The sequence below is a fragment of the Lissotriton helveticus genome, chromosome 1_1, assembly GCF_964261635.1.
Source record: "Lissotriton helveticus chromosome 1_1, aLisHel1.1, whole genome shotgun sequence".
NCBI lineage: Eukaryota > Metazoa > Chordata > Amphibia > Caudata > Salamandridae > Lissotriton > Lissotriton helveticus.
Window position 1 is genome coordinate 1,150,805,972 of NC_136057.1, and position 14,043 is coordinate 1,150,820,014.

The 14,043-nt window shown below is 46.1% G+C and overlaps 1 protein-coding gene across 2 annotated transcripts in view; it reads left to right on the plus strand.

Annotated features, from left to right (window-relative positions):
* Positions 1-14,043, plus strand: part of MOV10L1 (Mov10 like RNA helicase 1) — a 1,293,514-nt gene that overhangs the window by 507,093 nt on the left and 772,378 nt on the right. For both annotated transcript variants that reach the window (XM_078678939.1, XM_078678944.1), the window contains one exon: positions 5,952-6,061. In XM_078678939.1, the coding sequence (XP_078535065.1) occupies positions 5,952-6,061 (110 nt within the window). The remainder of the gene's footprint in view (positions 1-5,951; positions 6,062-14,043) is intronic.

Genomic DNA, 14,043 nt, shown 5'->3' on the forward strand with positions numbered 1-14,043 from the left:
TGCCCCCCTGAAATCTTTCGGTTGGCACTTCCTATCTTGGAGGACCAGATCCTAGACCTCCTAAATAACTCATTAGCCACAGGACTACTACCAGCTAGCTTTAAAGAGGCACGTGTTAAACCCCTGATAAAAAAAACAGGGGCTGATCCAACCAGTCTGAAAAACTACAGGCCAATCTCCCAGCTGCCTTTCCTGTCTAAGATTTTGGAACAGCATGTATTAAAATCATTGTCACCTCTCCTGGAATCATATCATCTACTCCAGGAGCGGCAAGCTGGGTTTCGTGCCCACCATAGCACCGAATTAGTAATGCTCTCGGTGCTGGATGAGCTTAGATGCATGGCTGACAGTAAAAAACCAAGCGCCCTGATACTTTTAGACCTTTCAGCGGCGTTTGATACTGTCAGCCATGCACTGCTCCTGGACAGACTAGCCATGTCTGGGATAAAAGAACAAGCTCTCCAATGGCTAACGTCTTTCCTGTCAGGGAGGACGCAGAGGATCCAATTAGGGGATCGTGTATCTGATGTTGGCGTCTTGGAATGTGGAGTCCCGCAAGGGTCCGCACTCTCGCCACTCCTATTCAATTTATATCTGCAGCCACTGATAGACTCTTTGGTAAACATGGGCTGTAAAGTTTTTAGCTGCTGCTGAGTATCGATAATACAACATCGGCTCAGTCCATGGCCCAAAAGATATTGCGGTTTACAGTGAACTGGATGACGTCTAACCTATTAAAAATCAATCCAGATAAAACGGAGGTCCTAGTAGTTTCAACTATTGCCTCACCCTGGAATGATCTGTTCTGGCCCCAAGAACTTGGACCTACCCCAAAGCCATGCCCCAGCGTAAAGAGCCTTGGTATTAAGATCGACCAGGAGCTCTCGATGACCAGTCAAGTATCCGCTGTGGTCGGATCATGTACCAACTTGATTAGGCAGTTGCGAAAGCTAGCCCCTTTGCTTTCTACAAATATGCTTCGAACTATTGTTTCAGCTACAATAGTCTCCAGAATCGACTATGGGAACGCACTATATCTAGGTCTTCCAAAAAATTCAATCAACCGTCTACAAGTCACCCTGAATGACGCAGCACGGTTGATCTTTGGATTACCTAGACAGACTCATGCTTCCCCTCTGCTTTACAGGTTACACTGGCTCCCTGTAAAGCAGAGGGTTGAATTTAAAAGCCTGTGCATCGCCCATAAGGCAATTTATGGGCAGGCGCCTGCCTATATAAAAGAGAGGCTTGAAGTGTATAATCCCAAGCGAGCTCTACGATCCGCCAATTCTTTACTGCTATCATGCCCGCGTTTTAAAATGGCGACCAAAGGTGGTAGATCCTTTTCAGTCCAAGCCTCTACCATTTGGAATAAGCTACCGGAGGTCCTCCGTAAAGAATCTAATCTTCTCCGTTTTAGGAAAAGTCTGAAGACATTGCTCTTCAGGGACGCTTTTGCATCCCTGTAAGATTGGTTGGTAATCTGTACTCTTCGTCACCCTACTTCTTGTTGCTGTACTCTGTCAGAAGCGCCTTGAGAACTGTCGGTGATTTGGCGCGATATAAAACTCAGATACAAATACAAACCCTGGTCTGCACCGTAAAGGATTCCACTCTGAAGGACTGCTCCAGCTGCACACTTGGGACTGCAGCCCTGAGGACTTTACCTTGCTTCAAAAAGGGCTAAGGAGTGCACTCCCTGAGAGCAACAGGTTAACAGAGCTCACCTGTACCATTTCCCCAGAAGTCCCCAGCCTGGAGTGCGTCCTGTGGACATTTAAGGATTTGGTCAGCTGCATTGTGAAAACTGTAGTCCCAACTTCTGAGGAGCTTCTCAGAGGCTCTGAAAACTTGGAGTTGTATTGTGGACACTTTGAACCATCAAGAGGAACTTCAGGAATAAGTTCCAGAAGTTGGAAGAAGTTTAGCGCAACTTTTGGAAAAAGCTCCATAAGTTGACCAACCCGACATCGAGGGTCAAACCGACTACCTCACACTGCGACCGGGCCTGGATTTCAGGTTCGTCCCGCTAAAAGCTCCGGAGCTCAAGACTTCCAGGTGATATATGGGGGCTCTTGCTGAACCAAGCCGACAAAGCGGCTGCGAATCCGGAGAGGTCCGCTGGACCTCACGAGAACATCCTCCAGAAAATGTTTAAGTGTGAACGTAAAAGTTATATTGAGGCCTCCAGATTAGTGTATCCAACCAGTGCTCCATCATGGTCAGCCTCAAACTTTGCCTTTGTCCCGGTCAAGCGCAACTAGATGTCCCAAGTTGGCGACATATGTTTTTAAGCACTAGAAAGTATTTATTCTTTAAAAATTCTTATCTCTGGTTTCCTATATTGGATTTTTGTTGTCTATATATATAAAAACGAAAGTATGTCTGTCTGTCTGTCTGTTTGTCCTTTATGCATTACTACACCATTCATCCGATCACCATGAAACTTTGGGAAGTTGTTGAGTACACTCCCGCGAAGGTTTCTGGCATAAATCTTTTTTAAATATCGGCCCCCCAGGGCCCTCATAATCTTTTTAATACTGATGTACGCACCAGATGGAAAAACAACAAATTGTGTATCCACAAGCACTCGAATAAATAAATAGAATTAAAACACCATTCATCCGATCGCCATGAAACTTTGGAAAGTTGTTGAGTACACTCCCGTTAAGGTTTCTGGCATACATTTCTTTTAAATATCGGCCCCCCAGGGCCCTCATAATCTTCTGAATACTGATGTATGCACAAGACGGAAAAACAAAAAATTGTGTATCCACAAGCACTCGAATAAATAAATAGAATTAAAACACCATTCATCCGAACGCAAGGAAACTTTGGGAAGTTGTTGAGTACACTCCCGCGAAGTTTTCTGCCACAACATTTTTTTAAATATCGGCCCCCCCCAGGGCCCTCATAATCTTTCGAATACTGAGGTACGCACCAGACGGAAAAACACAAAATCGTGAATCCACAAGCACTCGAATAAATAAATAGAATTAAAACACCATTCTTCCGATCGCCAGGAAACTTTAGGAAGTTGTTGAGTACACTCCTGTGAAGGTTTCTGGCATTATATTTTTTTAAATATCGGCCCCCAGGGCCCTCATCATCTTTCAAATACTGAGGTACGCACCAGACGGAAAAACACAAAATCGTGTATCCACAAGCACTCGAATAAATAAATAGAATTAAAACGAGACTTTGAAATGTTTTCCATATTAAAATGAATAAGTTTCAATAAAAATGACGCAATGTAAATTGAATGTTCTCATTGCGAGTTTCCTTGAATTTCCTTTCTTCGCAGCAACGCGCGATGGGTAAGCTAGTTTTTTATAAATTGGTTGTGCATTTTTATTGTGTGTTGTGTCTTACTTATTTAATATATTTGTCCTTTTAAATGCTTTACACACCTGCCTCCTAAGTTAAGCCCGCCTGTTTGCAGCCACCTACCAAGGGTTGAGACAGGAGGTTAATGAATTGATACCCAGACTGGACCTCATATTGCATGGGTGTCTATTGCTAGTAGTAGGTGCATACTTTACTTAACCCTGCTAATTATCTACTTTCCAACAATTCAATTTGTAGACGAGCCTCTGGCTTCATTTCTCCACGAGATTAATTTAGCCACATTTTTCTCTTAAAAATTGTGTTCATTTTATGTAACTTACATCTCGTTGAATTATTTGCTTCTTTTTAACAGTGTTGTTGTGTATTCTCAATTCATTGAGTTACATGTGTTTAATGTAAATTGTAAATGTGTATTATTATTTCAATGTGTTTTAATAATTTGTGAATAAAATTGAACTCCCCTTTTTTACAAAAAACCAATGTTTTAGCTCAGTTCATTTCGACCTCTCGTTACGCTCTGTTGCCTAGATTGATACATATCAAATTATTTTTTTCATTTCTCCAAAACCATGGTGGTAGCAGAAGTAAAATCTTACGGCGTAAACCTTTGTGATGATGCCACATGATATGAAATCATATGTTCATTCTTTCGAGGCATCATAAGCAGTGGCTGCTCGACTGCTAAGGTGGAGGAGCGTCTCCCACTGCTGCAAAGCAGTGAACGAAAGAACAAATACAATGATAATAACTCGATGTTATCATCATTGTTTTTGTTCCTGCTGCACAGCTTTGCAGGGTGAGCGGGTGCTGCTCTGCTCTCAGACCAGGGGAGGAGTGGTTTGCCCACTACTTAGTGCACATGACTGTTTGGCCTGGCCTCTCAGGCCGGTCAAACATTCATGCGCACTTCGCATGTTCTTCATCCAGGCTGCATTACAGTTGTGTGAAGAACATGTCCAGGCCCCCATTCCCTAGCTGGGCGCCGATCCACGGCACTCAGACCAAACACAAAGCTGCATTGCAGCGTTGTGATTGGCTTAGGGTAGGGAGCCTGGCTGCTTCCTGTTGGAGAGACTGAGAGGACTTGGGCATTAATGAACTGTGACTACTTGACCTTTCCGCGGCTTTCAGTGGAAACTCACATTAATCCCAGCAGTAGTTTACACTGAAAGCCTCTCTGGTTTAGTATTTGGAGCTTGAAAAATGCCTTTCTTCCGCCCAGGTGGAAAAACATTTTACCAAAACTGAAAGTATAGTCTTTCAGATACTTATGTGCTGTTGTCTTGCTGTCTGGCCTCGCCTCCTTGCCTTAACAACAGTTAACTCACATCAATCTAGATCAATTAGAACACTCCTGAATTACTAACTGCTAACCAGTCTGATCTTCTTCACAGCCTAAGTTAAATGAGTTTCTAATGCTAGCCCAGTGGAATGATTGCATTCATGCCTTGCACCTGCAAACATAAACGTTGTTTGTATAGTTCAAATAGAGGCTGCTCAGGAAAGACGTGTTTGCTCATGACAATAATTTCTTAGTGTTTAGCATATATAGGGAGTCTATGTCTTTGATCCTTTCAAACATATTTTTAAATAACATATTTTACATATCAAAAAGTGCTGTGCTTACATATCAAAAAGTGCTGTGCTTTTAGTGTACCAAACACACTACAGTCTGAAATACAGGTTGAGGTGTAAATAATCAGTTTATGGCTCATTAAAATGCATAGTTTCTCTGAGCTACTATTAGATACTAGTATTTGGAAAACTAATTGTTTAACCAGTAACAAATATTTCTTGGGAAGTTATAGCCATATGAGCAGAAGGGACTTACAGCGTTGCCAGGTGATTACCAGTGCAAAGATAGGATGCGAGTTAGAGATATCTAAGTGAGCAGTAAGTGAGTACTTTACTCACTAAGTATGAAGGAAATATAAAAAACTGCTTCAGTGAAAACAGTAGAATCTTGTCAGTCTAAATATTGTAAGTTACAATCTGAATCTAGGGTTTCCTCCAGGATTGCTGGTCTTGAATGAAAAAAAGCAGAAAAAGACAATAGAGGGAAGACTGACAGAAAAATATTAGATCACAAAATCATTATTTCACAGTCAAAAGGAAAACTAAATGTATTGATCTTAGATACACAGGGCAGGTAGAGGAAAAGCAATTTTTAAGGAGGGGTCTTTAAAGGTATCACAGTTGTGAAATGTAGGTTGTTGGAGAATCTAGAGGTACAAGTAAAAAGGGAAGGTTATACGAACTATACAGATTACTCTATCTTCACATGTGATCGTGTTTTTGGAAGGGTTCTTCTTAAAGGTGTACTTTTCTTCTCAGATGTCCGAAAGACAACCACAACAACTTCTATTTTATAACAGCATAGAATATAAAATGAACAATATTTTGATGAGTTTATTTATTTTTGTTCAGTTTTACTTTCTTATATTTGTTTAGCCTCGCTGAGTATTGAAAAAACATACAATGCTTTAGCCCTGCTGTATGCATTAATTTATAAAATAATGTATATAAATTGGTTACAGCACAGCAGGCACCTTGAAACTTGCCTTATGCAATGCATATAATAATATCAAATTACTTGTTTTCAGTGTTATTCCCAGATGCTGTTGTTTTACAAACACCATTAGTCCTTGATGGTTGGACTAATCCAAATAGTGCTTCAGATAATCTGATCCTATCCAGCAATCTAAAAGATAAAGTAAGTATATATAGTTTTCTCTTGTATAGAGTGCTGTCATGTGACCGTTGCTAGTTCTCACACATGATTCATGCTCAGGAGTGAGCAAACAGAGCTGGTTATGTTTTCCTAATTTTGTGCTAATTATATTATAGGACTTGATTAGATAAAGCAGTGCTCCCCAAACTTTTTAGAACCACAGCCAAATGCTTTAAATGGCAGACTTTTGCAACCCACCTACCTTTAACGGATATGAGGGGGAAGGAGCATTTTTAATGTTATAGAAGACATGCTTTCAAAATGCTGTGAACTACCAAAATAGCACATTTGTTATAGTTGTGTGTGTTTTTTTCTAATTGCTTGTAAATGTCACAACTTTGGACATGCCCTTTGATATGTCTTTATTGGACTGAGGCCAAGAGATTGATCTTCTCATAATTGGCAGATGTGTACTACACTGGAGCTATTACACTTTGTAGAGATGGGTGCTAGCATGTGGCATCTGCTCACAAAAATCAAAAGGATTCTGGAAAGTCTCGGTGTTAATACCATTGGTTTTTAGCAAATTTGAAAAACTCCTTCAGCAGCAGATTATTGGGTAAGGCCTCATCCATTTTTGTGTTAAAATGAGACCCATTGTATATCTAGCTATTGATTGCAGTTTTATATAGTGCAGACACTGCCTAAGGGCATTAGAGTGCTTTACATGAGCACCAGATTACATTACATAAGGTTATATTCATTTTATTTTGAGCACAGGTGACTGTGATGTTTACATTTGCCAATGTCGACACTTGAAACTTGTTCCCCAGATGCAACAGAGTCTGCAGGTCTGGTAGTTTGGCCATATCTTTATTTCTCAATTATGTGTCACATTATACTCAAGTGGAATGTTTGTGCCTGATCACTTATAGTGAGCACATTCTCTGTTGAAATGGCTATTGAAGCTAAATAAAAACACTGGAAAGGTTACCCGTTGTCTTGACATAGTTCATGGACATAAATCGGTGCTGTTGGTTTCCATTTTTAGAGTGGGGATGCTGACGTCCGTGTTAAATTACTGAAGCCATGGGATGGGGGGGGGGGGTAATCCCAGCCTCATACAAGGTGTTGCAAATGTATTTATTGAGTAGGAGCGTGGGAAGGATGTAAAATGTAGCCGGCGGTGCATTTTAAAGCACACTTTTGCTAATATACATTGCTAAAGCATTGTGTGGTAACACACTGTCATTTGCAGAGAGTAATTTGCACAGACATACAATTTTACTGATAAAACTATATCACACACCGATGATGAGGTGTGGAAATAGGGTTGTAGTGAACATTTATCATTTGTGCATCACCAATCTTAAATGTAATGTTTTATGATTTGTTTTGAGCCTATTGAATTATTCGGCCTTGATTTAGAGTTGGGTGGATGAATTACTCTGTGACAAACATGACGGATATAGCATCTGCAGTATTTCAAGTGCATTATATCCAGTGGCACTTGTAATACAGCAAACGGTTTATCCAGCACATTTGTGATGGAGTAACCTGTTTGTCCAGCACTTTATTTCCATCACTCAGAATTACAGTTGCATTTCTAACTGCTGATATATTCCAAAAAGCATGTACAGTTAAATTACGGGTATCTAAATGTTGGAGTGAATTATAAAAAATGACTACGGTCAGCCTTCTCTTTCACACGTCCCGTACCCCAGGAAGCTTTTAACGTAGTTCACTTTAAAAACTTTAAAAGATTAAGCGCAATTTGTCAAAATACTTAGAAAGAAAATTGACCTCTGGCTTTGAAGCACAGCAAATGTGGCAAGATAAATAAAAAAATTAATGAGATTGTTCATTGCCCCTTCGCGACCCACCAGAAATCGGCTGGCAGCCCACCAGTGGGTCACAGCAGCAGTTTGGGAAACGCTCAGATATATTGCTTGATGAAGTAGGAGATGAAGTTGTTGAATTGTGGCCTATTTAAATGACCATTACAAGAGAAGCTCCAGTGCACTATGAGACTAAAACATCTGCATCCGAATCCAGCCTTTTGTTTGATCACTGCTAGGACGATCACATTTAAATATTAAGAAACAAAACAGGAGCATATATTCACAACAGAGGGTGTAAATCTGGTTTTGTAGGGCACTGGGGTACTAGAAATTGTCATTTTGTCACTAGACCAAAACTGCCTTGAAGAAAGGGTATGTGTTCCTGGCCAGAACAAATAGCCAGCTCAGTCTGAGAAATTGATAAATGTTCCCCCAAAGGAAATCTCTAAACCACAGCTTTCACCCCAGCCCTGCCTGGTAGCTTTGCAAAATTCGGAGGAGCAAAGAATCTTCACCCTAGCAAAAGCCAACCCTCTAAAATATTATTTTGCTCATACAAACGCCTGGCCCACACGGTGAACTTCAGATGGGCAGTTGCGGAGAAAGAGAAACTACTTGATATCTTGTTTTACCATATGGAAGAAATGCCTCTTTTTTTTTTATGGTCACCCCCATTTTTTTCTGGACTGATGCTACTGTGCTTTTTGTGTCTGAGCACATGGACTGGATTTATGGGCTGGAACCTGCGAATCCCCCCACCCCACCAGCGCCTTGAGACCCTTATGGGTGAGTAGTTGCGCTTAACAAACACCTGATTTGATTTGATTTGAGCACTGGGACACTGTTAACTAGATTTCAGTGCATGTGTACTGACCCCTAAAACATATCGAAACTGGCTATTCTCCTGATTGGCATATTTAACGTAGCTACAAGTCCCCTAGTATATGGTACAAAAGCATGTAAGTTAAATGTCACTAGTGGACTGCAGCACATATTATGCCACCACTAAAGTGATAATGAAGACCATGTCTCCAGGCCTGCTCCTACATCCTGGAAAGTCCGTTTTAAAACTGACAATTCGACCTGTGAAAATAAATCCATTGCCAAGTATAAACCTTCCTTTTAATATTATTAAGTCACCCCCGGGGGCGTGGCTTGGACGCTGACCGTGATGGCGGCGTGAGCGATCGGCTCCGCGCCAGGTCCCACAATTACTCCTGAAATCACCGGGATTATTACCCCCTGAGTGGTATTTATCGCTGCTCTGAGCGGGGCGAGACCGAGGGAGGTCGATCGCGACCCTGTGGGTGCCCGGACGCTGCATTCATGGCAGGTCCCGAGCCCCGACGGAGCTGCGCTCCAACAAGGAAAGATGGCGGCGCCGGGACTCTGAAGAGGCTCAGACCGGGTGTAAGGAGGCTCCGGACGGAGACGGGCTGGAGAACGGAGTGCGGAGCAAGGGACGGAGCGGGGGTTAACCGGCAGACTGCTCCGGCGCTGGTTGGGGCGGCCGAGTGGTTGCTGCCGTCCGGGAGCCAGGCGAGCATGGCGCCCATCCCCCCGCCTCCCTGCACTGCTGAACGGGCGAAGTGCGGCGTCCCCGGAGCCCGGAGGGCTTGACGGAGGTGGTGGCAGCCGCAGCTGAGACCCGTAACCGGGGCCCCACAGCGGACCCCCGTGATCGAGTGAGCGGAGGAAGCGGACCTGCGGCCCGACGGTGAGCACAGTGCGGTTTTGCGGGGGGGCCGGTCTCACGCTCCCCTTGGGACACTGAGGGTTATTGGTGAAGCGGAGGGGCGGCAGTGGCCCGCTGAGAGACACTGGTGCTGGCCATGGAGTACTGAGGTCAGGGGATATCCCTTGCAGCATTGCGGTGCTGCCCGCTGTGGAACAGCGCCGGGCGCGCCTGCAGGTTACGAAGAGTGTGAGAGATAGGAGGTCCAGCCTGGGGCGAATCATCACCTGCAAATTTGGGCCCAGCTACTACTAGTCCGCGTTTGCCCTGCACGTCCCCCTGGCAGTTGGAGTACTTCTGTTGAAGCCTTGAACTGTGGGCTGCACCCTGCCGAGTGTTCTAGTGGTGCATTGGATTGGTAGACCCCTAAGGAACTTTGTCTTCAGGAGCTAGGTGACACTGGTGACCGGCTAGCCGCACGACGGGGGTGGGCAATCGATTTTGTGGCGACTTCGGAGCGGTGCTGTGGGAGCCAGGATGGCCACTACTGGTGGAATGCCCGAAGGGCTTGCACGACTCCAAGATGGCGGGGCGCCTGCTCCATTAGACGCAACAACTCAGGAACAGCGGTTGCATAAACGGCTGGACAGTATATTGGACGCGATCGCTGCAACGAAAGAATCCCTACATCAGGATATTGCGCAGGTTGCCACGGGGCTGGGACTCCTCAAAGCAGATCATGCGAAGCTCGCTGACAAGGTGAAAGACAATGAACAACTACTGCAGGAATTGAAACCGGCGGTGGTCACTGCTGAACACAAACTGGTTGATATACTGAGCCGCTTGGAGACCCTAGAAAGACGCGCGGAAGATGCCGAAAGTCGCAATAGGAGAAATAATGTGAGGGTTGTAGGCCTTCCGGAGAAAATTGAGGGGGAGGATGCTGTGGCCTATATGGAGAACTGGTTTACCACGGTGGTGGCACCGGAGGGCCTCTCTCCCTTCTTCTTCCTTGAGCGAGCACACAGGGTCCCGGCTCGTCCACCTCAGCTGGGTAGACCTCCCAGACCAATGGTGATAAAGTTGTTACACTATAAGGATCGGGACCTCCTGATACAAAGAGCACGCTCGCAGGGCCCATTTCAGGTGGAAAACAGCAAGGTTACGATCTTCCCGGACTACACTCAGGAAGTCCAGAGAAGCAGGGCTTCCTTCCTGCCTGTGAAGAAGGAATTGAGGGATGAAGGGATCCAGTACTCGCTGCTTTTCCCGGCCAAGCTGAGAGTGATCCTGGATGGCACGACTCACTTCTTTCTAACTCCGGACGAGGCATGGTCGTGGCTTGAGCTCTACCGTGCTGGGACTGACCGCGCTGGCAAAAGCGATAGGACCGCGCAGCAACCCCTCCGGAACAGAAAATCTCAGCGCATTCGAAAACGGAATAAACTTAAGATAGCGATGCAGAAAGCCCAAATGGAAGCGGGCAGGAAGGGAGCGCTGGCGGCAACCGCGATCATCACGGGATCACAACAGGAGAAGATATCAGAGGGTACTGGTTCCGACGACGATGGAGTGAAAACGGGAGGAGATGAGTCGGAAGTGGAGAGCACGAGGGGTCCGGAGGTCACTCCACAGACATCAGATGGACTATTTAACGAGTGAGGTACCTGGGCATAGCCCAACTATGACTCTTATATGGGCATGGCCTCTCTGATCGCTAAGTGAACACTCAGGAGTGGGACTGAGACCACACTATGGGACCAAGGGTGTGGGGTGGGGGCTCCGCTGTTTCTGGGTCGGGCGCTGAACCACCCTCTAGTGGCCCTTAAGGCCTTCTGTGGTAGAGTCCACAGAGTAGCGTGATGTGTGTTGTGTTACAAGTTTGGAACGGGGCTGAAGCTGGGTTATTAAGTCCTGTCCTGGGGAGAGGGGTTTGGGGAGTTTTGTTGGGTGCTGGGGTTAGGGGATTCGGCTGCTGCTGTGTGAGGGGTGTTGGGCTGGTGCTGATTTTGTACAGAAAAGACTACTATGGGGACGTTACCTGATTTAAAAGGCATTTCATGGAATGTCCGTGGTCTCAGGACGATGGTGAGACGTCACAAGGTGCATGCCCACTTAGTGCGGCGTGGAGTTCAGATTGCGATGCTGCAGGAAACCCACTTGACTGAAACAGAATGCGCTGCACTACAGAGGAGGTGGCGGGGGCAAGTGTTTGGGACCACGTACTCAGCGTTTGCCAGAGGTGTGTTGATTTGGGTCAGAGCTGGGATACCGTTCCAGGTAATGTCTAGGCGGGTGGACCCGGAGGGTAGATATGTGGTGGTGGAGGGGAGGCTATATGGTCGAGAAGTGACACTGTGTAGTGTGTACGCCCCTAATACGGAACAGGCCTTATTTTTTGATAGATTATCGAGCTCATTGGCGCATTACCTGACGGGCCCCATCATTTTGGGCGGGGACTTTAATTCCATAACTAATGTAGACCTGGATAGATCCCATCCGCCACTGACCGATTCAACGGTGCGCAGGTTAGCTACTCAGAGGAAGGTGTGGCAGGACAGTTGGGGGTTACTGGATGTGTGGAGAGAACAACACCCTGCAATGAGAGACTATTCCTTTTTCTCAGCTTTACATGCATTACATGTGAGGATAGACTCGATACTCTGTAGTGATTGCCTGGCCGCCATGGTTAGACACACGGAATACTTAACTAGAACAATTTCAGATCATAATCCCTTACTGATATCAGTGCAATGGCAACAGGTGAGATCGGCGATTCCCACGTGGAGGTTACAGCCCCACACACTGGAGGATCCGGTGTTTAGCGACGCTGTCCACCAGGGCATAGAACACTATTTCAGGGAGAATGAGGGCACAGCGGCGACAAGACTAGTGGAATGGGATGCGATGAAAGTGGTGGTGAGAGGAGTGTGCATGGGCAGGTTTGCTAATGTAAGGACTTCGCTTTTGACTGACCTGGTGAAGGCTGAGAGTGTGCTACGAGGATTAGAGCAGCGTAGACCAGAACGACCGGAATTGCAGGCGCAATTGCTTGAGGCCAAGCAATTGGTGGCGAAAGAAACTGAGCGGCTGCGGTGCTACGATTATAAGCTATATATTGTCAAGGTGCATGCGGAGAGGGACAAGGTGGGTACGCTCCTTGCCAGGCTCGCTAATCCGGAGCCTCGGGGGTGCCCGGTAATGAGCATAAGAACGTAAACGGGGGATATAGCTTATTCGCAGTCAGTGGTCCTATCGCGCTTCGCGTCATATTACACTGATCTTTATGAGTGCCAACTAACGGTGGACACGCCTGAAATACGTGCGTATCTGGAATCTATTGCTTTACCGGTACTGGATGCTGAGGATGCAGAGGATATGGGGGGACCCATAACGCTGGCAGAGATTAAACTGGCCATTACACAGATGGCCAAAAACAAAACACCGGGCGTCGATAGGTTGCCAATAGAATTCTATGTGAAATTTGTTGACATATTGGCACCTAGGCTGTTGGTAGTGTATTCGGAAGCGGGACAGCAGGGACGTCTACCCGAAACGATGAGGGAGGCGCTGGTGGTTCCGTTGCTGAAGCCTGGTAGGGAGGCGCTGGATGTAACGTCCTATCGACCCCTATCCATGCTGACGGTGGACTACAAGATCCGAAGTCGTATCTTGGCCTCCAGACTCCTACCGCTCATGACCAGATTGGTCCATGTTGACCAGGCAGGGTTTATCCCTACCAGGAACACATCTATGAATGTACGCCGCCTACTACAGATATTGGATGATGCTAGGAGCTTGCCACGTGATCCAGTGGTGTTATCTGTTGACATTGAAAAGGCTTTCGATAGCCTTGGGTGGCAGTACCTAGATGAGGTGCTGGCGAAATTCGGCCTAGGTGAGGGATTCCGGCGATGGACGAGGGTGCTATACTCATCGGCCACGGCAAGGGTGCGACTGGGGTCTTCAATTTCTTCAGCTTACCCGGTGCGTAGGGGGACGAGGCAGGGATGCTCGCTCTCTCCTTTGCTGTTTGCACTGTCAATGGAACCTTTGGCAGCACTGGCAAGAATGGGCGTGCTGTTTCAAGGGGTGACGCAAAGGGCGAAGTCGCACTATATATCACTATACGCAGACGATCTACTACTGTACTTGGCCGACCCCGGACAAGCGCTAGAGGGAGCTGTAGCCATGCTGTCAAGATTTGGCGAAGTGTCGGGCCTTAAAGTAAACTGGACCAAGACCTGTGTATTTCCACTACGAGAGGGCACACGCAGCCCCCCCCTTGAGCTGGAAGTGATCTGGGAACCTTCCAGCTTCACATATCTGGGTGTCTGCATTTATCATGAGGCCACGAACCTATTGGAAGGAAACGTGGGGCGATGCGTGCGCGGGTTGAGGGGTTGTGTAAACTTCTGGGCCTCTCTCCCCTTGTCTGTGCTGGGCCGTGTGGCGCTTTTGAAAATGGTGGCACTTCCGAGGCTACTTTACTACTTTAGGACCTTACC